Source organism: Meriones unguiculatus, chromosome 8 (assembly GCF_030254825.1).
Source record: "Meriones unguiculatus strain TT.TT164.6M chromosome 8, Bangor_MerUng_6.1, whole genome shotgun sequence".
Classification (NCBI taxonomy): domain Eukaryota; kingdom Metazoa; phylum Chordata; class Mammalia; order Rodentia; family Muridae; genus Meriones; species Meriones unguiculatus.
The window spans coordinates 10931123-10955475 of record NC_083356.1 but is presented as its reverse complement, the minus strand read 5'-3'; the positions used below and the strand labels follow the sequence as shown (position 1 = coordinate 10955475).

General features: G+C 40.3%; 1 protein-coding gene across 5 annotated transcripts in view; it reads left to right on the top strand.

Annotated features, from left to right (window-relative positions):
- The window catches only part of Lrrk2 (leucine rich repeat kinase 2), a 146253-nt gene that overhangs the window by 36839 nt on the left and 85061 nt on the right, over window positions 1-24353 (top strand). For all 5 annotated transcript variants that reach the window (XM_060388793.1, XM_060388790.1, XM_060388789.1 and 2 more), the window contains 10 exons: window positions 970-1089; window positions 1448-1590; window positions 1679-1758; window positions 3691-3797; window positions 6312-6441; window positions 8730-8854; window positions 12054-12160; window positions 21866-22010; window positions 22130-22269; window positions 24168-24296. In XM_060388793.1, coding sequence (XP_060244776.1) covers window positions 970-1089; window positions 1448-1590; window positions 1679-1758; window positions 3691-3797; window positions 6312-6441; window positions 8730-8854; window positions 12054-12160; window positions 21866-22010; window positions 22130-22269; window positions 24168-24296 — 1226 coding nt within the window. The remainder of the gene's footprint in view (window positions 1-969; window positions 1090-1447; window positions 1591-1678; window positions 1759-3690; window positions 3798-6311; window positions 6442-8729; window positions 8855-12053; window positions 12161-21865; window positions 22011-22129; window positions 22270-24167; window positions 24297-24353) is intronic.

The window sequence follows — 24353 nt, the reverse complement described above, 5'->3', positions numbered from 1 at the left end:
TTCCTTTGTGACAATTTATTTAAATGTATATATTTTGACTATTAGATAGGATTGTGTGATCATACTGCACCCTCCTTTCACAGATCCCAAAGTAATTTCATAGACGTGTGTGTGTGTGTGTGTGTGTGTGTGTGTGTATAAGCTTTTGATCCATGGCTTGTTCCCAAGTGCTGGGATATTGTTGTCACCTTCACATTGTCACGAGGCTCTGTGGCTCAGCAATGTGTATCTCATCCTGGATTGTGTAACCAGTGAAGAGGAAACTTGGGATTTGAATGCAGTTTTCTGCCTCCTCTGTGGTTATCAGAGATTGGGGGAGGTTATCAGAGAGGAGGAAGGAGGAGGGGAGGCAGTCAGTGGGTACTGATTTCGTAGGAGTGAGAAGTGGACCGTGCCGTTGTGCAGTGGGATGACTTAGACGGGGTAATGTGTGAACTTACCACCATGAAGACATACAGATGGATGCGGGCCCCAAGTTAAGCCCTGTATTAAATCAAAACAGTAGATATACCCGAGAGGTGTGTGCAATTCTTTTTTTGCTTTATGTATTTAGTAGAATTTACCAGAGTATCTCCTGTGCAGTGTAGTGGCCACATGCTGGTCCGTGCTTTTGTAGGGTGAGATATTTGCAGGATATGTTTCAAGAAGTACCATGTACGCGGGCTGATCCTGAGGACATTGTGATAACTCAGAATACTGCCCAGTGTGAAGATCTGAGGAGTCGGAGCTGACTCAAGCAGATGCGTTTTGGGTCTTACTCAACCAGCATGGTCTAATCACTTTTTGAACCAAAGCTTCAAAAAGTGACTTTGATGTAATGTACACCATTATGTGGTGGAGATAGACTTACTGATTTACTATCTACTGTTATGCCATTAGACAGATCTATGGATGTAAGCGCTGCTGCATAAGGAAATGGATTTTAAGTTGCGGGGGTAAGGACTTACCTGGAGTCTCACTTTCCTTTAGGCAACTTTTTCAACATCCTGGTGTTGAATGAGGTACATGGCTTTGTGGAGAAAGCTGTCTGGCAGTACCCGGAGAACGCGGCCTTACAGATCTCTGCACTCAGCTGTTTAGCGCTCCTCAGTAAGCCACTTTGCTAAGGAGGAATTCCTTTGCTCGTTTCTAGGGCTGAGGGTTCAAGGCCCTTCCTCCAGCCAGGAGGAGGCTCCCTGGCTGCCAACAAGTGTGGGCATCCCTGTTCAGGTGGGATGCCAAGAACCAGCCAGTCACGTCATACGACCCTGCTCCAGCTTGTGAGGGTGGTGGGTAACCGTGTCTTCACGTTATGAGACATCAGAGTTATGCATGTGTAAAATATTAAAAAATTTGCTTCATGAATACCCATTCTGTTGAGACCATTCAAACCCTGTACTTAGGCTTGGCCTATTCAAGGTGTTATAATGATACTCATCTTAAAGACATATATATTAATTTTTTAAAGCCGAGACCATTTTCTTGAATCAAGACTTGGAGGAAAGAAGTGAGACTCAGGAGCCCAGTGACGAGGAGGACAGTGAGAAGCTTTTCTGGTTGGAACCCTGCTACAAAGCCCTGACGCGCCATCGGAAGAACAAACACGTGCAGGTCGGACACACAGTCACTGCACTGCTCTCCAATAGGCTTTCCACTTATTGCTGCTTTGATGCCTTTCTCTTCTTCCTCCCCGATCTAGGAGGCTGCATGCTGGGCACTAAATAATCTCCTCATGTACCAGAACAGTCTACACCAGAAGATTGGAGACGAAGACGGCCAGTCAGTACCCCTACCCGATGTTCTAGAGAAACCCGGTTCCGTTTCAGCCAGCGCGTAGAAACTGTCATTGCTAGTTTTTCATGTCGGCATCCCGGCATTAGCATAGTTGCATGGTCATGGTGGGTATATAATTTTGTCTAGTTTTCCCACAAGACAGGGTCTCACAGTATAGCCCATGCTGAGACCCCAGGCCTGTGCGGTGTACAGCGTTTTCATCCCTACTGAGGTACAGAGTATTTTAATTTCTGCTGAGAAATTCGGCATCATGAATCACTCAATGGTTATTTGTGAGTCCTGGAGAACAAATCCCTCAGTTTTCTGGCTGACGAGGTACTGAAGCATGATAATTCACTCCAGCTGAGCACACTCGCAGAGCCCTGGGCTTCTGTTCCACCAGACAGCAGGTTGTCTGTGTCAGGTTAGAAATCTCCTCTGGCAGGTCCCACCAGACACAGCAGTGGGGACCCGGCTTCCCAGAGGCCTGTTTGCATAATGGCCCACTGCTGGAAAAGGGGGAATTAATAAGGCAGATGCTGCTTACCATGTGGAGAAGAGATGGTGATTCTTGAAAACTCTGGTAAACCAGGATCGCAGTGATCCCGAGTGAGAAAGCTTTTCAGGAGCTTGTGTTCAGGAAGATCCAGGCCGAGATTTATATACCTAAGGTCACAGCACACATAGTCCTCACACTCGGGAGGGCTTTCCAGTGACTACATTAGTAAAAGAAAACCACATGTATTTCCTCTGTCTCTTTACATCTTCTGTGTTTTTTTTTTTTTTTTTGCTGCATTTAATTCCCCCTTCCATTATCCTTATTTCCTCCTTTTATATCTTTTTCCTAGCACCTCATTTTTTTTTTCTAAGATTGCCATCTTCTAGTTTTTGATTCCTCTGCCAATGCCTTCCTCTAGCTGGCTTTGTGATTGACAACCCCTCACTGGGCACTTTAGTTACTTTCTGAATATTTTGTGCACCTAGGTCTTAATCACTGTTTCTATTGCTGCCACAAAAGCACCATGACCAAAAAGCAAGTTGGGGAGGAAAGAGTTTATTTGGCTTACACTTCCAGATCATAGTCACTGGAGGAAGTCAGGACAGGAACTCAATCTGGGCAGGGTCCTGGAGGCAGGAGCTGATGCAGAGGTCATGGAGGGGTGCTGCTTACTGGCTTAATTCCCATGGCTTGCTCAGCCTGCTTTTTTATAGAACTCAGGACCACCAGCCAAGGAATGATACCACCCAAAATGGGCTGGGTCCTCCATCATTGATCACTAATTGAGAAAAATGCCTTGCAGGTGGATCTCATCGAAGCATTTTCTGAGGCCCTTTCCTCTCTGATGACTCTAACTTGTGTCAAGTTGACACACAAAACCAGGCAGTACAATCTACAATCTTGAAATTTGTATGGCATTGATAAGACTTGCGAGAGTCATGGTTTGGTTGTAATAGTCTACAGTGGCATCCTTAACCACAGATTTTTCTTGTTGTGCATTTTTATTCATTCATAGAAAAATGTAGTCCAGAATACTAAATGGAATACGCCCGAAGTGAGCAATGCATAGAGCTTCCTTTCTCTCTTGCTCTGAGAACTGGGAGGAAATCCTCTGCCCATCCTTCCTGGGATGTAACTTACCTCTTTCTTATGTCCACCCTGCGTGACTGTCACCATGGCAACTCTGTAGCTGTCTATCTATCTCTAGTTACATGTCTGCAAAGCCATGCATCCTCTACAAGGCTTTCAGGCCTCTGAAGAAGCAGAAACGTCAGTGTTTGATACACTCGACTCTAACATTTACACTTGGAGTGGTTTAGTTTACCCTTCTGCTGTAAGTAGGGTTAGCTCGTCCTCAGGGCTGCGCTGTCAGAGTTCATAGGCAGGCTGAGCGCTGGAGCTGGAGGCTGCAGACTGAGATGCTGTTGGCTTTTTGAAAGGTTCCCTGCGCACAGGGAGGTGATGCTGTCCATGCTGATGCATTCTTCTTCCAAAGATGTCTTCCAAGCAGCTGCGCATGCGCTGTCCACTCTCTTGGAGCAGAATGGTAAGGGGCACGCTGTGCTTTTCATTTTCTTATAAAAGCTGTAAGTTCTGAAAAGTTCAAATATGTAGATGTAGCTAGCTGATGTGTGTATGTTGCTATACAAAAGATAAATAGTAAAAAAATGTTTAGATATATATTCTTCAGGACTTCTACAAATGTACTAGTTTATGACATATGATGTATACTTGCATAATAGCTTTGTAGCTGTTATAAATAGGATATATATATATACATAGATAGATAGATATAGATATAGATATAGATATAGATATAGATATAGATATAGATATAGATATAGATATAGATATAGATAGGTATATACAACCTATTTTAGGAACAAGTTTCTGTTGATTGATTTTAGCTTATATACCATGGGAATTTTTGGAGCTCTTTATAGGGCCTTTTTCCCCTCTAAAACTGATTGCCCATGTTTTCCTTTAGATATTTACTCCTGTTTTTCTTAAATAAACTTTATAGGAGTACAACTGTTTGGTGAGCTATTTGTTTCAAAAACTGGTGAAACTGTCCAAAATGAAATTTTTTATATTTGTGATTTTTTTTAAATGGTCTTCTATGTATAATCCTTGTGAGTATCATAGCTTTGAATTCTTACAGAGAGGGGAGTGGCTCGTATACCTTGGAAAGACCCTTAAGCTTTAAGGTCCTGGCTCAAACTGTTTCACATTCCTGACCCCATAAACAGGAAATTGTGCCAGAGAAACTCATCCGGCATCAGGCAGAGGGACTTGGCAGCTCTTACAGGATATTTTTAGGCTGTGGAACAGAAAGAGAAAAAAAAAAAAAAAGGAAAGGAAAGATTATTCTGAGACATGACAATGTAAGCACTAGATTTTAGTGGCAAAGCCACCCAAGTGAAAGCCAAGAAGACAAGGCCTCCTGAATACTGTTTGTTGTTAACCATTGAGATTAAGTCAAGAGGAAAAGCGTCCACTTTCTGTTTTCTCCATTCTCACCCATTTCTCTGGCGGCCTTTTAATAAAGGGAGGACGTAATCAAATGTATTACATACATGTGTGAAACTGCTAAAGAGTCAAGTTCATTAGTTAAAAATGAATCTTGCACTTACACAAAGGCTTGGAGTAGCTGGGCCCTGAGTGATGACAGGGCCTGTCCTGGGGCTGAGTCATTGTAGGCCACTCCCATACAGCTACGGAGGGATTGCATTGCAGCCTCTGCTCCGTGTACCGCTCGGCAGAGGAGGAGAAGCTTGCTGCCGAGCAGTGACTGTGGTGGGGCTGTGGATCTTAACCATTCGGAAAGGCTGTTAGGTCCCACAGTCAGACATGGAGACTTTGTGGCTTGCATGGGGTTGCTTTTGTTACGGCATCTGAGGGACAATGACCCTGTGAGTCAGCTTGGCATCTGGTCGGAATCACTCAGTTCCTGCCCTTCATGTGCCCCACGCCTTTGCTCCTGGCTTCCTGCTAGGTGTGATATACTTAGATGCCCTCGCGCGTCTTGCTGATGTGAATGGTAAGATCTTGAGCAGCCTGCTTACTCAGCTCCGCCACCTAATTCAAGCTGCAGGCTGCCTGGTTCAGTGACCGTGAAGGGTGAAGAGACGGGAAGGGTGTTTAACAGGATGGGATTGGCAGACAGAAGAACTGGACTCTTAGGCAGGAATGTGGACACAGGCCCTCAATCCCAGCGTGCAGGAAGCTAAGGCAGGAGGATTATGTATTCAAGGCCAACCTGGGCTACTGTATCTCAAAGACAAAGAAGAGAAGAAAACGGAGAAGGAAGAGGAGGGTGTAGAAGAAAACCAGGGATCTTAGAATCATGGAGATTTGAAGGCTTAGGTCCAAACATTCCTTGTGATAATTTTCTCACTTAATTAATCAGTTAAATTAAGTGAGTTACTCTGTACTGTACTGAGTTCATATCATGAACTAGAGTCCAGACAACATAGGCCCCTGTGGTATGCCAGTTAAATAAAAAAATCAGGTTCATAGCATCAGACACTAATAGGGAAGACAGATGAGAAGACTAACTTCATAGTGTGATATGTGAGGTAGCAAAGACAAAAATTAAGATGGAAAGGAGGGTTTGATCTTTGAACCAGAGGAAATCAAATTCGAATGGGCAGTCATTAAATATAACTACAGCAGAAGTTTGCATTTTGTGATGGACCTTTGAAAGCAGGTAATGTTGTGGTAAAATAGAGTTCATGAGGTTAATAATCTGCAAGTGAATAGGGAAACTTGAAAATGTTCTGTGCCCTGTGAAGAGCATTGTTCACATACATTTTCCTACAAGACACTCCTTTCTATGGGCTTTAATGCACTGATTACATTAATACCAGTCTACTCTGTAAAAAAAAAAATTAGATGAAAACACAAATAAAGAATTAATAAATATGAAAAACAGAATATCACATATTTGTAATATGCAGGGAGCCATTAATAATCTTTAAGTAACTAACGAAATATGTTGTGTGCATTTTTGCAAATGTGTGCTTCCATTTCTGAGAGTAACTTGAAAAATACCTTATAGTTTATTTCAGGAAAATCCTGCTGGCCAAAGGAGTATACCTGAATGTCTTGGAGTTGATGCAGAGGCACGCCCATGCTCCGGAGGTGGCAGAGAGCGGCTGCAAGATGCTGAGTCATCTGTTTGAAGGAAGGTACTGTGCCTTCATGAGCATATAAATATGTATGTGTGTGTATGTGTGTGAAATAACCAGGGTGCTGATCTAGGTGGGATGTTATTCAACGCATCTGTAGGAATGGAAAGGTGAACATAGCATTTAGAAACAGACTTCTTGTCACGTGTCACCGATAGTCTGTACTTTTGTATTCAAGCGTTAGAAAGCGTGGCAGAGGCTGCAGAAGTATGAGGAAGGTTTGCTTCTGTGCTTCATTCTGTTACCTGTTCTGGGAGATGATAATTATGCAGCAAAATAGATAGCAGCTTTTCAGATCACTGTATATGCATTTTGCAATTATTGCTTTTCAGAATTATGACGCTATTTATTTTTTATTGTTTTTTACTATTCTTCCATTTGAATTGAGTTTAGCTTCTCTTCTTCCTCTTATTCCTTTCCCAATGATGCCTTTTTTTTTTTCCACATGCAGTTCATGGCCAGCCTTGTTGACGCTGTGTGTCTGGTTAGTGGCATGACAGAGGCCACTGTGGTAGAAATGCCAAAAAGAACTAGAGGCCTACAAAACCTGTCAAAAATTGAAATCCAGGCAGATGCCCCCTTCAGCAGTATATACTCTATATTTTCTCATTCTTTTAAGCAAAAAAAAGTATGATAACTGTGGTATTGTTGGATTTATATCAAATGGAAAGCAGCCACATAGGAAACAGACATGAATAAAGTGATCATCCAGTGTACAGGTGCTGCAGATGAGATGGGTCTTGGCTTGTTGTTGGACACTATTAGTTGGACACTAATGAACAAGCGTTTGCTTACCCCTGATAAGGAGTCTACAGCAGACCAAGTAAGAGTATTACCAAAGTCCAACGTGGTGAGCCAATTCGGTTTTTTTTTTGGGGGGGGGGATTGCTTACAGGATTGCGGGTCAAGAGTTATTTCCTGGAGGAGTAATGACTCAAAGACAGCTGCATTACCAAAGCCCAATCCAGCATGGGTGTAAGGTCAGGAAAGCTGGGAACCAGCAGCACATTGCTCATGCTGTGGTCAGATCAGCAGGGTGGCGGGTTCATTTTTTAGGCAGCTCGGGTTGATCTGAGCCCCTTCCAGGCAACTGGCCTGGTCTGAGAGACTTCTGGGCAGCTCAGCTGGCGTCTGTCTTTCTCAGGTTTCCGGTGCTCAGAAGGACCAGTCGGCAGCCCTTACAGCTGATACAGGCTTGGGGAGAGAGATGCCTAGTGAATCTGCTCAGATTCAGGGCTCCAGGGGCTTTTGAGTTATTTACTCCCTGGGATTTTAAAGGGCTTTTCTTCAGTGAGGGATGTTTTAACTTCTCTTAGAAAGTACAGATTCTTAACAAGCTTCATCTTAGATGGAAACCTTCTCTCAGACAATGTTGAATGGCTTTATTGCTGATATGAGCCACTGTTGAATGGTTGGGCTATAGAATTTCTCAAAAAAGAAAGAAAGAAAGAAAGAAAGAAAGAAAGAAAGAAAGAAAGAAAGAAAGAAAGAAACAAAAGTATCAAGTAACAGCTTCAGAAAATATGAGTTTCTGACATAAGGATTAAATGAATTTATTTTTATGAAGGATCAGGGTAATGGCTGGTACACTTTATTTTTCAATAACATAAATTGTGCACAGCATACATACAGACTTGTAAAGAATGGAGTTATGTTGTCTTTAACACAAGTCCAGATATTTTATCCTTATCTCTGTCACATAATTGAAATACTTGAATGCTTTGATGGTATTTGATGGTACCGGAAGTGTGTGAACAAGTTGGGCTGAGTAGACTTCAGGAAGCAACCTGCCATACTGCCTTCCAGAGAGGCATGTTTGGCCACCTGTGAAGGAAGAGAGACACAAACGTCTTGGGGAAGCCAGGAGTTTAATGTAAGCTAATGAATTCTGTGTAAGACGTCTGGTGACTCTGGTCTGGACGAAGCATCGTGGTGTGCTTCAGGGGCCTAGGCTTGTCTCTTTCTAATTAAAGTGTTTTGATATTTCCTCCTTTGAGTAACAAGTTCCTCATCTGGAAAATGGGGATGTGGCACCCATCTTTCCATACCGATCAGAAGAAAGGTGTCATTTTCATAAGACTAAATCAAAAGATTTCCAGGCTTTTGCAAATCTAATTCTTGAGGTCAGAATTTAAAACTTGAAATTTTGGTCGGGTTCAAAAGCATTTTCTTATAGCTTTTCCTGGTAAAATCCAGTGGCTCTGCTTCCCCACATCTGTTTCAGTTCGGCATGTGGACAAATAAGCGAGGCTGTATTTTTAAATAAACACATCAATTCTCACCCCTAGTAACACCTCCCTGGATACGATGGCGGCAGTGGTCCCCAAAATACTAACAGTGATGAAGACCCACGAGACATCTCTGTCAGTGCAGCTGGAGGCTCTGCGAGCTGTTTTGCATTTTGTAGTGCCAGGTGAGTCACAGAACTACTGATTGTATGTAGAGACTGGCCTTTAAATGGATTTTGCATTCTCATGAAGCATTGTTTTCTATGAGAAGCTTAAAGAACAAGATTCTGACAATCACATGCAGGTCTTTCTGCCAAACTATATTAAAGCGCATGAGAAAGGATGATGTTGATGACTTCATAAGAATATTTAGTATGTAATTTACATAAGAAATAAACACAGTGTAAAAAGTGGGCCTTCTGTCTCTAAGGACATTTCATCTCTGATGTATCTTTGCTCTTTCTCTTGCCATCAGCTACATTTAAGTTCAAGCCAATACAGAGTACTCTCTTTCATTCCTCTTCTGTTGCCTTATTGCCATCTTCTGCCTCTGTGGTTAATTTAGCTTTTCTCTGGCAGAGCCACAAGGCTCTTTCCTTGACTTTAATGACCGCCTTCTGTCACCACTCTTCCTGCTCGCTTTCACCAGCTGTGCCTTGTCAGTCCTTCAGTTTCCACTAATGTATGTGTGCCCCCACATTCTTTCAACACATGCTTATTAAATGCTTCCTGTTCTGAGCACTTTGAAGCTTTAAAGGGTTGAATGATAGATGGAAGGGGAGTGAAACTGGAATTTCAGCCGTCCGGTAGACAGAGAAATTGCTAATTACCACACAGGGAGAGGGTCTTCTAAACACAAATGTAGGCCAAGTATGAGCACATGGATGGACCTAACATCTTCAATGAGTACAAAGGTCAGGGATTTGATGTCCACAATTGAAGGGCAAGTCAGAGGCCAAGAGCAGCTTTTAGGCAGAAAGACCTTGTGCACACAGTCAGAGGTCAGTGACAATAACAAGGGGAGGATATGGGGATGAGTGTGGGAGGACAGATAGAGGGAGAAATGTGTTCTAAACCCATTGAGGTTTAGAACACACTAGCACTAAGAATTGGAGAACTGCTTTAACCTATTCATTTACTTTCAGTCTAGCAGCAATGCATGCTTTTTGACTGAAGAAAGTGTGTTATATTAAGTTTGAGTCAGAGTAGCTGTTGCTTTCAAATATTTTCATATATATGTGCATTCTTTCCTTTTGATTATATATATCCATGAATTTTAAAATTGTAGGCTTCTGAATAGTCTACATTGAAACTTTAAAAAAAACTCTAAAATTATACATATATACCTTTATGTACTCATGTACACACATGTACATACATATACATATATACACATATATGTATACATACATTCACAGACACACACATGCAAAGGATTCTATATATATGCATATGTGCATATGTGTATTACACTTACCGTTAGGATGTCAAGGGCTTGTTCCACACAACTCTGACATCAAGAAATAAAGTGAATAACTTTTGAAACTATAGAAACAGGCTTAATCATATACATTAAGAATTGGGACCACTCACCTGTAATGCTGTGACCACATTTGCAATTCATATCAATGGGAGGCTTTGGCTGGAGGGACTAGAAGTAGGGAAGTTGGTTAGGAGCTGATGGCAGTCTAGTGAGATGTAGTGTGTGGGGCAGATGCAGAGAAAATGAATTTGAGAGAAAGTAGAGGATCACTAATAGGTTTTTTTGTCCTTATATAAAGTTCCAATCTTCTTTGTAATTCATACTTATTCCTCATAAAATAAAAGTTTACTAAATAAACTATTTTCTGTAGTGTAGGTGTTTTTGGTTTCAGAATTCAGAGTTTTCAAAGAAGAAACTGCTTATTAATTTTTAATTTATTAATTTTATTTTTTAAACCTGATACTTTGAATAAAAACGATGATCAATCTATGTGTTTTAAACTAAACCATCATTTTCTATTCATCACTGACAGTCAAGATACAATTTTATTTAAAATTTAACTCTTAGTTTTTGAGTTTAGTAAATTTAGTAAAACAAAACAACAATGTGCCTCCTGCCACTTTAGTTTTTTGAGGTAGAATCTCAATATGTTGCCTCAGCTGTCCTGGAACTCAATATGTAAACCAGGATAACCTCAGATTCAGAGAGACCTGCCTCCCTCTGCCTCTGGAGTACATGGTGGTTCAAACCACCATGCTCAGATTAACAAATTGTTTTTTGAAGTCTTCAGTGTTCACAGTTACTTTTTTTTTTTTTTTGAGGGTGGGTGAATTCTTAAAGGAGCAGCAAAATCCACTTAGAACTATGCCTGCATGGTAAAGCAATATTCTCTTTTATTCCAAAAACATGCTTTGAATAGGCACTTTATTCTTTTTGTTTAAATTTTTACGTGTACATATGTTTCACCCAGGTTGTGTAAGTGTACCATATGCGTGTATGCCTGTGGCCACCAGAAAAGGCAAGTGGTTATGAACTGCCTGACGTGGGACCTGGGCACTGAGCCTTGGTCCTCTGGGAGAGCGGCAAGTGTTCTTAACCTTTGAACTGTCTCTCAGGGCTGACTTTCGCTTAGTGTGACTGTAAATTGACCCTGAAGCAGAATAGCTCGTTGACAGTCGGTTAGATGATTATTAATGCTTTTTAAATGATGACTTTAAGGCTAAACTATATACATGTACATATGTATTAGTAAACATGGCATTAGTATGCACGTTAGAAGGCATGGCATTAGCATGTCTCCTTTATTCCATGCATGTAACATTCTTCCTTGCAAGATATTGATGATGAAACTAAGGTACACAGGCACAGAGAGTTTTGAAGACTGACTCTTCCACATGTTGGTATAATGGTGTCTCCCAAACCACCGTTACCTGGAAGCACTGTGCTTAGACCCTTTGAGATATGGGGAGATGAGGTTATGGTCCTGTCTCTAAAAAGTTAACAGTGCACATAACTTAAAGGACTGTTAGATGGAAAGGAAATCATTTCTGCTCTGGGAAGCAGTGAGCAGAGATGAAAGTTCAGGAATGTTCATTTGGTGATGACAAAAGGAAGATGTTGATGCAACTCAATACACCTGGCCAGAAGACTTTACTGTTCAGCCTCTGGTTGGCACGTCCGCTTGTGGAGCAACGAGAACTTTCAGGAACCTGTGCAGCCATAGTCGCTGAAACTGGAGCAGAGATACGAATCTACTTTAAGCGAAGACGAAAAGATCCATAAGGGTGGGAACGTAACGCAACGCAAACGATTGTAGTTTTTAGCAAGTGGCAGTTTGTTCAGCCTAAATAGATTTGAGAAGAGTATGTCTGTATTTGTCTCTTACTTGTTTTTGAATTTAGGAGCACCAGAGGAATCCAGGGATGATGCTCAGTGCAAACTAAATGTGCTCAAAAAACAGTGTTTCCGAACTGATATCCACAAGCTGGTTCTAGCCGCTCTGAACCGGGTATGTTGGACATAGGCTTTCTGTCTTTATACCATTAATAAGACTATTAAATTTGGTGATAGGGAACTTTGAGTTTTTATTTGTTTGTTTGTTTGTTTTGTTCTTATTTTTTTTAACTTTCCTTTCACCTGTTTACTATGATAGAAGTCATGTAGTTAGAACTTGGGGTGATAGTAGGAATGTTGGGGTGAAAAATATGTATTAAGAGAAAGATAAGTAAGCAGCTCACTAATGTAAGTTTCCACCTGACTTTGCTCAATCGGAAGGTCAAGCAAAGAACCAGGTGTGGATATCAGATGGGGGCTGCCATTTTCTCTCTGGTGAGCCACCCTTCCTTTATGGTCCTATGGTAAAAGGTTGAGCTAACAGACAACCAAAACAGAACACCGCCATCTCTGGTGCCTGTGTATATTTTCATGGCTCTCCTAAGATGAATTATCATTAATGTGACGTCAACAGAGTTATCAATAAGTTATCAATGACTTGAGGCTCAACTGTTACTGATCAAAGTAGGAAAGTTTTAAAGTGAGCCCAGGCTTTGCTGTATAAAACAGAATGATACAATTCAAGCTGAAGGTAACCTCTTTTTGGATCATCGGCCTTCCCCTTATGCTAGATCTCCAGAGTTGTTGACAGGTCACAGTATTTGGACATGTATTTCAAACCTAGAGGTGGTGACACTCACCTTTAATTCCAGCACTTGTCAGGTAGAGGCAGGCAGAACTCTGAGTTTGAGGCCAGCCTGGTCTACAGAGGGAGTTCCAAGTGCAGCTAGGGATACATAAAGAAACCCTGTCTCAAAAATTCCCCTGAAATGCATCTTATTCTTAAATAATAGGTGGTCAAGAGAACATTCACACACAGACACACACACACACACACACACACACAATTACATTTAAATGATGTTAAGAAGTTTGTAGAAAGTGAAAAGGTCAGAGGTAGTAGAAGAGTTGAACACACAAGAAGATAGATCTTCATGGAAGACTTTAAAAGTAAAGTTGAGCTGTATTTATGAAGCTTTTATAAAATTTACAGAAGTAATTACTTAAGTATAGAACCTACATGAAACAGTCAATTTGCATGGAGATTTTCAGGAGAATTGACAAGGAGGAATAAGTTATTTATTCTGATTCGAATGGGATAGTCAAATGTTTTATACTATCTTAGAACTCACACTGGTGAAACATTGGCACTGGAGCAAGTGCAGTCAGTTCTCCATGATGCTTGCTTAGGAGTTAGACCCAAGTGCAAATATACAACTAGTCTATGACGGCTTTCAACACCGAAGAAAACATAGTTCATTCGGGGATTTCTGTTATCATAGCTTATGCCCAGACGTTTGGGGAAAACATAGAAGTTACATATTTATCATTTTGGCAAAAGCACATAATAACTGGATGGAATCGAAAGGTAAAACATGAAATATTTTTCTGTGTACATAGATAAAGATTCTCAACTATAATCACACACACACACACATATATATATATGTATATATATATATATATTATGATGTAGAGTCATATAAAAAGGAAAAATATTTCCAGGAAATTTGGTAAGCAGCTGTGGTATCTCGTGTCTATAACATCAGCACTTGGGTATCTGAGGCAGGGGGATTGCCACAAGTTTAAAGCCAACTTGGGTTACAAGTGAGTTTTAGATCAGTCTGGACTACAGATGAGACAATTATAAATGAACAAAAAATTGGCAATATCCATCACAATTAAAATGGATGTATTTTCTGGTCAACGACTCCACTTTAAGAATTTATAATATAGATGTACTTGGACATGTACATGAATATTTTAGATAAGAATGGTCATTGTTGCATTGTTTGTAATAGAAAAAAAAAACATGGCAGTGAGCTAAAGTTTGGCCTGGTGAACACTGTGTGGCATGGCACTTGGCATGACAAGAGGTACTTGTCAATCTTCAACATATAGAGTACTTGGATTAGTATTTTGTGGGATAGTGGTTTGGAGCATGGGTTAATTTTAACAGGGAGTTGAAGACAGAGGATATGTTTGTGTGTTCTGGGCCAGTCAACTCTGGAAGAGTAACGCATCTCCTGGCACATTCTGTCCAGTGCTCTAACCTGCAGCGTTTGCCTGTGATAGTTCTGTTTGTAGCAGTTCTCAAGTCTTGCTGATGAGCAGAAACACATGTGCATTGTAGAAAAGAATTGAACCTATTGATTTTTAGGCCTCTGAAATGTGAGGAGTTTTACTGCAGCTCAATTTAATCTGTGCCAATAATAAGGTGGCCATCAATAAATGACAAACAAATGAGTTATACTACTTCCCAATTAGGTAATTCTATGTAGACGTGAGAAGGCAGCATGGTGACATTTTAATGGACTGATAGGTTAAAATACAGACTTTCCATGATATTCTCCAGGTGTCAGTTTGTCTTTAATTTATATTTACATCCTATGAATATGTTTTGATGGAGCTGGTATTTTTATTGGTCTTTATGTTTTCTCCCTTCATTCGTACGATATACACTTTGTTCTTGTTCCTTTCACTATGCAAGACTTTCTTGTCTGAATCTGACTCTACTCACTATGCTCCAGCAAATAGATAGAGTAAACAGCCTGTCACTTAGGCTTTTATACTGGCACCTGGCACAGAGGATGACTGGCTGAATGTTAACATTGTCACCATCAGATTCTAAGGTGCCTTTTGACCCCTGGCTACAAAGGCTTAGGATAGGAGTAGTCACAGCTACAGTGTCTCTACCTGTTTTCCCATCAATTTTTGTGAAACAAATTAATTCTATATGGACAGAATATATAGTATTTTCACTCAGCTTTAAACCCATGTTTTCTAAATTTGATTTAGTTTTATTTCTTCAGTTTTTATTGTTTTCACCAAGTCTTTTGTTTTAAGTTTTCTATTTATCTTTTCATAGAACTTACTTTTAAAATTATGTCCTCTAATATTTTGGTGTTTTGAACTTTTTATTTGTAGCTTTATATGTGAACTCTTAAAATTTATATATATATATGTGTGTGTGTGTGTGTGTATATATATGTCATTTATTTTTCATTTATGTATATTCTTATGTGTCTGTACCTGTGTTCAGGGGCCTAGGAGACCAGAAGAGTGTGTCATATCCCCTAGAGCTGGAGTGAGCCACCTGAAGCCTGGTGGTGCCGGGAACTGAACTCTGGTCCTTTGCAAGAGCAGCTAATGGTCTTAGCCACTGAGCCATCTTTCCTTGCTTGTTATTTGAACTCCTGAAAAGACTAATTTAACTGACTGTGAAATATTGTTTTTTTTTTTCTTTGACTGAATGTCTATAGTCATTGCTCTGATATTGAGTGTTTCAGTGGAAAGGTCTGAGACAGGATTAATTGTTTTTTCTTGATTTTATGTGAGTTGATAGTGTCTCCTGGATGCCAGAAGTATTCTTTTCCCCTGAAGCCCAGTCATTGTTTTAAGGCATATCTCAATGCTAGTTCTGATATCAACTAGTCAAATGATCAGTTTTTTTTCCTTGAATTGCATTTTTATGAACATAGGTTTTGTTTCATTAGTTTAGCGCTCTTCCTTGAAACCATATAATGTTGGATCTCTTCTGCCTTCACTCTCTGCTGTTTAAGAGAACAACGTGTGGCATCTGGGTTGTTTCCAGCTTCTGGCTGTTACAAATAAAGCTGATACAAACATGGTTGAGAAAATGTCCTTATTGTGTACTTGAGCCTCTTTTGGATATATGTCTAGGAGTGGTATAGCTGGATTTTGAGGAAACCCTATTCTTAATTGTCTGAGAAAGTGCCAGATTGATCTCCAAAGTGATTGTACAAGTTTATATTCCCACCAGCAATAGAGGAGGGTTCCCCTTTTCTCCACATTGTTTTGATTTGCATTTCCCTGATGACTAAGGATGTTGAGCATTTTTAAAGTGTTTTTTGGCCATTCAATATTCCTCTGAGAATTCTCTGTTTAGCTCTGTACCCCATTTTTTAATTGGATTATTTGATATGTTGCTGTTTAACTTCTTGAGTTCTTTATATATACTGGATATTAGGATATTAGCCCTCTGTCAGATATAGGGTTGGTGAAGATCCTTTCCCAATCTGTAGATGCCTCTCAACTGAGGAATGGATACAGAAATTGTGGTACATCTACACAGTGGAATATTACTCAGCAATAAAAAACAAGGAAAGCATAAAATTTGCAGGTAAATGGTGGGAACTGGAAAAAATCATCATGAGTGAGCTATCCCAGAAGCAAAAAGACACACATAGGGTATATACTCACTCATAAGTGGATATTAGAGATATAATATAGGATAAACCTACTAAAATCTGTCCACCTAAAGAAACTAATCAAGAAGGAGTACTCTGAATAAATGCTCAAACCCCATACAGAAAGGCAAAGAGGATGGACATCAGAAGAAGGAGAAAACAGGGAATAGGACAGGAGCCTGCCACAGAGGGCCTCTGAAAGGCTCTTCCCTGCAGGGTATCAAAGCAGGTGCTGAGACTTATGGCCAACCTTTGGGCAGAGTGCAGGGAATTTCATGAAAGAAGTAGGAAATGATAAGACCTGGAGAGGACAGGAGTTCCACAAGGACAGCAACAGATCAAAAAAAATCTGGGCACAGGGGTCTTTTCTGAGACTGATACTCCAACCAAAGACCATTGATGGAGATAAACTAGAACCCCTGTACAGATGTTGCCCACGGCAGTTCAGTGTCCAAGTGGGTTTCATAGTAATAGGAACAGGGACTGTCTCTGACATGAACTGATTGGCCTGTTCTTTAATCCCTCCCCCTGAGGGGAGCAGACTTAGCAGGCCACAGAGGAAGACAATGCAGCCAGTCCTGATGAGACCTGAAAGACAAGGATCAGAAGGAAGGAGAGGAAGACCTCCCCTATCAGTGGACTTGGGGAGGTGAATGTATGGAGAAGAAGGAATGGTGGGTTTGGGAGGGGAGGAAGGAGGGAGCCACAGGGGGATAAAGTGTAATTAATAAAAGCGAATAAAGTGTAATTAATAAAAATTAAAATAAAAATGGGGGAAGAAAAGAGAGAACAACGTGAGCCACAATCTGTTTATCAGCTTGTTCTCTCCTTGTTCGGATGGGGCCCAGATTGATACATGCATCCTTTTCTATCAAGAGCAAAGATGAGAAATACAAGAGACTGTGGAGAATGGGAAATGAAAACAACAACACATGGGCGTTTAAGGAATTGCTTTCCTGTCCCTGTGAGTCTGCTTAACTTCTAGTGAGAGGACTCCAGTGTTGGCACCTTCTGCTTGAGCTGGCTGGCTGACTCATTAGAGAAGCCATGCCAGTGACCTGCGAGTTCTCTGCGAAGACTTACAGGTTGTAGCGTGTAGTTAAGACGGTGTTTCTCATTAATGTCTGTTGGCGTCCTTCCGGCGATATCTCCACAGCTTACATTTGGAGAACACTTGCTAAATAGAAATAATAGGTTAATCTTGATTCACATTTGAATAGTAATGCTGTTTTCAAGATGTAGTGTTAGGTAAGTGAATGCAAGCCTGCTGTGGTCTTGTATATATCACACAAGTATGATACATGATAATCATATTGTATATACGAGTACTTCTTTTCAAATTTACTCAAGGTTCCAAATTAACACACTCCTATTTTTAGTTATTAGATACCTTAAACCCCATTACTCATGATTACACAGTAACAATTCTTGTTACACAGACAGTCACAGATTTCATTTTAAAAGTTATTGGTCAGTTGCTAGGCTGGATCTGTAAATGTTAGAGGTTAAGGGAAGTTAACACTGCAAGGACCAATAATTGAGTATAAAAGTTAGGTAGAGGTGATGATACTAAACATAAGGGCTGACAAGATGTCTGAGGTGGTAAAGGCACCTGTCACACAATGCTTGATGATCTTAGTTCAATCTCAGGGGCAGAGATAGTTGAAAGAGTGAATTTACCAAGACAAGCAGGGCTCTGAGTTCACTGTGTGTGTGGGGGGGTACTCACTCATACATACATATACACATGTACCCGTGCCTGCACGTACAGACAAAACAAACAAGTAATAATTTTGAAGAAATTAAGCACAAGGGCAGTCATGTTGTGCCTGGCTTACAATCCATTCTATAAGTTGGAAACAGAACTGAATGCATGGTTCATGGAGTTCAGTATCAAATGAAATTACAGGCCTCCTGGCTTGAAAATTATTGAAGGTTTGAAGATGAAGTCCTCAGAATGTGAAACCAAGGTGGAGTTCCTTCTAATAACTGGAGCATGCCTGAGAAGCCAGCTTTGCCTGTCAGGCAGGATGGATGGTACAGTTAGCGAAACAGCAAGTTCATCAGGGCAACTCTTTTCTTCTTTTCCTTTTAATCTTTTGAGAAGATACTAAACTTTGGGCTTTGCAAATGTGACTGGAAAGAGCCTGTGTCAAGAAAGGAGAAATGTGGCCTTGCAGCCTGAGTTTAAAAAACTGATTTTGCATCATCTGCTCGGAACTATATAACTCATTTTTGTCAATGATGCATAGAGATGTAGTGTGTCTATACTGAGGATCTGGCTTGCTTCCATGTATGTGGACCTATCTGCATTGCCCACGTGGCACGCCTGGGTTGGCTACCCAGAGGCTATTTAAGCTGTGGGCTGGCTTTCCCCAGGGTCAGATGATTGTTCAAGGTTCCTGAATAAACTGCATTGAAAAAAAACAAAGAGTTGTGCTAATTAAGTATTAGTGCATGCAAATTTATTTTTTAAGTTTTTAGTTACTTTTTATTTAAAATACTAATATAATACATAATTTAAAATTATTTCTTGAGATTATAATATAATTACATCACTTCTCTTCTGTTTTCTTCTTCCAAATATTCCCATATAACTCTCCTTGTTCCATTCCAAAGTCATGGCCTCTTTTTTCATTAATTGTTATTACATGCATATATATGTATATACATATTTATCCCTAACCATAGCCTGCTCAGCCCGTAATGTAGCTTTCAGGAATAACCACTTGGCATTGGGTGGCCAGGTAGTATGGTCTTCCTTGGAGAAGACCACCTCTGCTGCTCCTAGCATTCCTCAGTTATATGCAGAATTCTTAGAGGTAGGTACCTGCAGCTTTTGTCCTTCCAGTGTGAAGGATGCTGATGTGCGATACAGCTGTGCTAATACACTGATCTCACTTGCGAACAGATTTTACAATGGCATTTTGTGCCATTTTGGAGTTGCAGGAAGAGATAAAGAAGATGGAGAAAAGTTTGAGTGCAGTATAGGATACCTCGTCCTTGGAAATCAAGGAGTGGGAAGGCAGCAATTAAGCGGTTAGGAAAATTTTTTCTTTGAATGCTTTTAATTCAGAGTAGTTAAGAGAGAAGTCTGATTATATAAAATTAAAGGGTAGCAGGAATGTGGAGGTAGTGGGTGTAGACTTTCCTATTAATAGATTTAGAAGTGAAAGAAAAAGAAAGCTTTCCTTTGCCTTAGCTCATGCTTTCTTTCTGATGAGAATTTCTGCCTGGCTCTGCATGGACAGAGCTATCTGTGATCTTAATAGCACTGCATCATGAGGGCAATTCCCATCAAATGACCAACACAATTCTTTACAGACCTTGAAAGAAAAATTCTCACCTTCATATGGAACAACAAGAAACCCAGAATTGCTAAAACAATTCTCTACAGTAAAAGATCTTCAGGAGGTATCTCCATCTCTGATCTCAAGCTGTACATAGAGCAACAACATTATTCCATTCTTTATTTGCGGTTCTTTAGACTCACATAATATAACATGCATCTGATGTCTTCAAAGATATTAGAGTATTACTATTCAGAGAAAGAGAATGAGATGCTAATAGTGTCAGATAACAAAATTGCCAAGAAGAGTTTAAGAGTGCTTTGATTAAATGATACAGAGAATGATGACAAACTGAGCAGCTAGAGGAGGAGGGGAAGGCAGAGAAAAAGAAACTGTGTCCCCACTCTTTGTGGGGACAAAAGACAACTGAGAGATCATGGGAGGGAAGGGTAAAGACCTATTGACTGGTTACAGACAAACCAAGGCTGGAGGTCGGAGGCTGTGACCACTTAGGCTGCACCAGAGCTTGCGATCTAGCTTGATGCTATCTCAGCATTGATCTGCATCGTGGTGGGGGAAATTTAGACTTGGGGAGAAAAATACCACTGAAGTAAGTGTTTGCACGACCTACCTGTGTGCAATGAACTCCTGAGAAAGACATTGTGGTCATCTTTGAAAGAAACGCTGTAAGTTGAATAGTCACATTGATGTAGAGATGGGAGAGCAGTGTCCAAGTGGGTAGAGCCAGAGATGGCCATGGCTAGATCTATACCACTAGCATTGGAAGAGGAGGTATATGGATGTGGCTGTCAGCATGCATGCCATGTCTCCTTAAAAAGTAGCTTCTTGTGAAAGAGCTATATTCTATCAAGATATCCATATACCTCAAAGTGCTGGAAGAAACCCTGGTTAAAGAAAAGATGTGTTTAAAATCTCGGTCTCTAAGACAGGCACATTAATATTCCATGCCTAGGTCTGACATATGCACCATGTGACTTAAGCTTAACTACACGTCTTTGAAGTTTGACAAAATTATTGCTTCGCACAGTTTGAAGGGGAGAAATGAAGCCCATGTGAGACTTGGAGTCAAGCTCACTTAGAGATTCCTGTGGAGAGAGACAGCACTGCAAATGGGTTAAGTTTATTTATGGCTTTGCAACAAAATATCCCTGGTTTGGTTTTATTTCTGTGTCATGCCATCTGTAGCACTTAATCTTTCTAACCCCAGTGAACTCTGGAGCTGTGAGAAGTGGATCCACTCTGCACAGGAAGAGTTACAAGTACCAACTTTAGTCTTATGTTCATCTGTAGGGAATTTTCTGTATCAGCACGGACCAAAGAAGCTGTCGTTTCTCCAATTGATGTTTGGCAATGTTGCTAGCATGGACCTAATTAGATTGTTTTGGAATGTGTGTATTTAGTGCAATACTGGACCCAGAACATTCGAAGGTTAAAATATTTACTCTATACATACATAGTCTTATGTTCATCTGTAGGGAATTTTCTGTATCAGCACGGACCAAAGAAGCTGTCGTTTCTCCAATTGATGTTTGGCAATGTTGCTAGCATGGACCTAATTAGATTGTTTTGGAATGTGTGTATTTAGTGCAATACTGGACCCAGAACATTCGAAGGTTAAAATATTTACTCTATACATACAAGTAATTAGTAAAATAGGAGGCAGGAATAGGGATAGTAATTTGACCACATCATTTATGTTTTGTTCTTGGGGTCTCATGCATCCCATCACTGCCTCTATACTATTTAACTGAAGTTGAATTTGAATATCCGGTCCTCCTGCCTCCACCTCCCAAGTGCTGGGTTTAAAGGTGGGTACCACATGCCAAGGTGCTGTACTGGGGCTCAAACCTAGGGCTTTTCATGGTAAGCAGATGCTCTACCATCTAAGCCGTATCCCTAGACTTGGAATTAGGTTTTAACAGTCTGTAGCTTGTTTTAGTTGAGACATGTATTCAAACCTCATTTACAACAGTAACTTCTTTTTTTAAATTTTTTATTATGTTTTAATATTAGTTACAGTTTATTAACTTTGTATCCCAGCTGTATCCCACTCCCTCATTCCCTCCCAATCCCACCCTCCCTCTATCCCTCATCTCCTTATACTTCAACAGTAACTTCTTATACTCCTTTTGATTTTAGTTCATTGGGAGTCCCGGGATTCAGAAATGTGGACTGAAAGTAATCTCTTCTGTGGCACATTTTCCTGATGCCTTGGAGACGCTGTCCCTGCATGGCGCCGTTGACTCAGTTCTTCACGCTTTGCAGATGTATCCAGACGACCAAGGTTGGTACAGTAGTACAGTCGGAACTTGGGACCACTAGCTATTAGTTGGCTCTTTGATTCCTTCTTTCCATTGTGAGGCTCAAAGAATTCCCATTGTCACTTTTTCTCTTTTGTTTTAGAAATTCAGTGTCTGGGCTTACATCTTATGGGATGCTTGATTACAAAGAAGAATTTCTGCATAGGGACAGGGCATCTCCTGGCAAAAATTCTGGTTTCCAGTTTACAGCGATTTAAAGATGTTGCTGAAGTGCAGACTACAGTGAGTATGCTCGAGGGAACCGGGAACCTACGCAGTTCCCTCCCACCCTGGACTCCTGCAACTCACATTGCTTACCTACAGGGTAGACTAGCCAATTAAAACCATTTATCATTTTGTAGAATTTTAATTATGGAAGGCACAGAAAATTGCATTGACTATAAGGATCCAGTGTTCATTATTAGATCCTGAACATCAGTGTGTTTGCTTGCTTTTTGTCCTTCCTGCAAAGATGCTAACAAAATTCCAGCTAATGTTTTTTTAATTATAAAGATGGCATCCTCTGTGACTTCTCATAAACTGCTTTTGCATCTAGCAATTTTTGCTTCTTGATTGTTTTTTTCCTCAACGGAAGATTTGAAATTATTTTCATCAGGCTATATAGATGTATGATAATTGTCTTTAAAAAGACTTTAGGATAGTGTGAGGTTGATGAAGCCAGGAATAAGAAATAAACTGTTACTGGGTGTGTATATAAACATTCTGGAAACTGAGGAGGGAAAATTATGTCATCCCAGGAGTTTGAGACTTGTAATTAATGAGACTGTTCTTTACTAGACAAATGAAATGCCTTTCTTTTTGTTTGTTTGTTTGTAAATCCTAGCCAAATGAATACGCCAAAACTTCTGTCTTGGTTTTGGATTTTTGGTAATCAACTTTGCAGCTTTATTGAACTTCACTTTGTCACTTAAGACAAAACTGACCACACCAAGTTAACCAATACGTATATCTAGGTTTTAATCATTGCACAGCCATTTTCAGTAAATCACATATGCAGCTAAAACATTTTCTTCACTGTAAGGTTCCAAGAACACTGTTGTTTTAGTTCCGGTAGGAAAGCATTTTAAAATCTGTATTTTGGAAAGTGCTTTACTCTAAATTGATTAAAGCCAAGGCAAAATTGATTAAAAGCCACCTAAGGGAAGGAATTGTGATTTTAGGGTCCTTTTACTATGGACTAATTCATTGCATGTGAATTTTCAGATCTCCATAGCAATGTGTGTTTTAGACAATTAGAATTGGGTAATTAAAAAAAATAGCACATTTGTGAATTTAACAGCACTAAGATTAGCTTCAAATGAAAAAAAGATCTCAAAACTTAAAAAAAAAAAGTATTCGTGTTTGTAGAACTCAGCATCTTAAGGGAGCAAAATCACCTTAATGTGTGGATGGATCACTCGTGTGCCGCTGCGGACATTAAGCCGATTTTTTGTGAGTTTACTCGCAGCCATCCACACTAAAGCTGTTCATGGAAAGGACCCTTCACCGACACACTGCATGAGCGAAGAGGCCTGGCCAGCCTCCACGAGCTCAAGACTCTTCTAAGTGGCACCTTTGCCATTTGTGTTGAACCTGCTACAAGAACACAACCCTTATTTTGCTTTTGGAGCTTCAGACAAATGCACTAAATGGCAGTGAGGTCAGGAGGACATACTTGGCTCTGAGGTACAAGCGTAGGGGCTAGCACAAAAAGGTGGAAGAAATGCTGGATTCTGGATGGCTAATTTGTACTCCTGAAATAGAGATCGGCTGGTTTGGATCCAGGTGCTGCTAGCTGTTCTAATCCCGAGCAATATCTAGCTTCCATTCCTGTAGGTGTGGTTTCGGAAAGGAATCTTTAATGGCCAAATTTGAGGGGAATAAGTGCTTTTCTTGATTTGTTTGAGGATGGTTTGCTAGCTAGCATTTGTTCTCTTTGTTCTTAATATATTTCTTAGTACCAAGAGGGGGAGACATTATGATTCTTTAAAGCTACCAGGTACAAATTCAATTCTCTCTACTTAGTTAAATGAGCAAGCTAGGTATTAAATGTCATATATGATTAATATATGATATATGATCGAGTTATTTTGCCCATAATTGCTTATATTATTTACTATTATTTTTGCTCATCTTTTCAGGGATTACAGACAATCTTGTCAATATTTGAACTGTCAGTATCCTTCTCTAAGCTTCTGGTGCACTATTCATTTGATTTGGTAATATTTCATCAGATGTCTTCCAGCATTGTGGAACGGAAGGATGAACAGGTATGGCACTGCTGCCTGTGGGCTAAATGTCATCTCCCCCCGCCCCAGCTGCCTCTC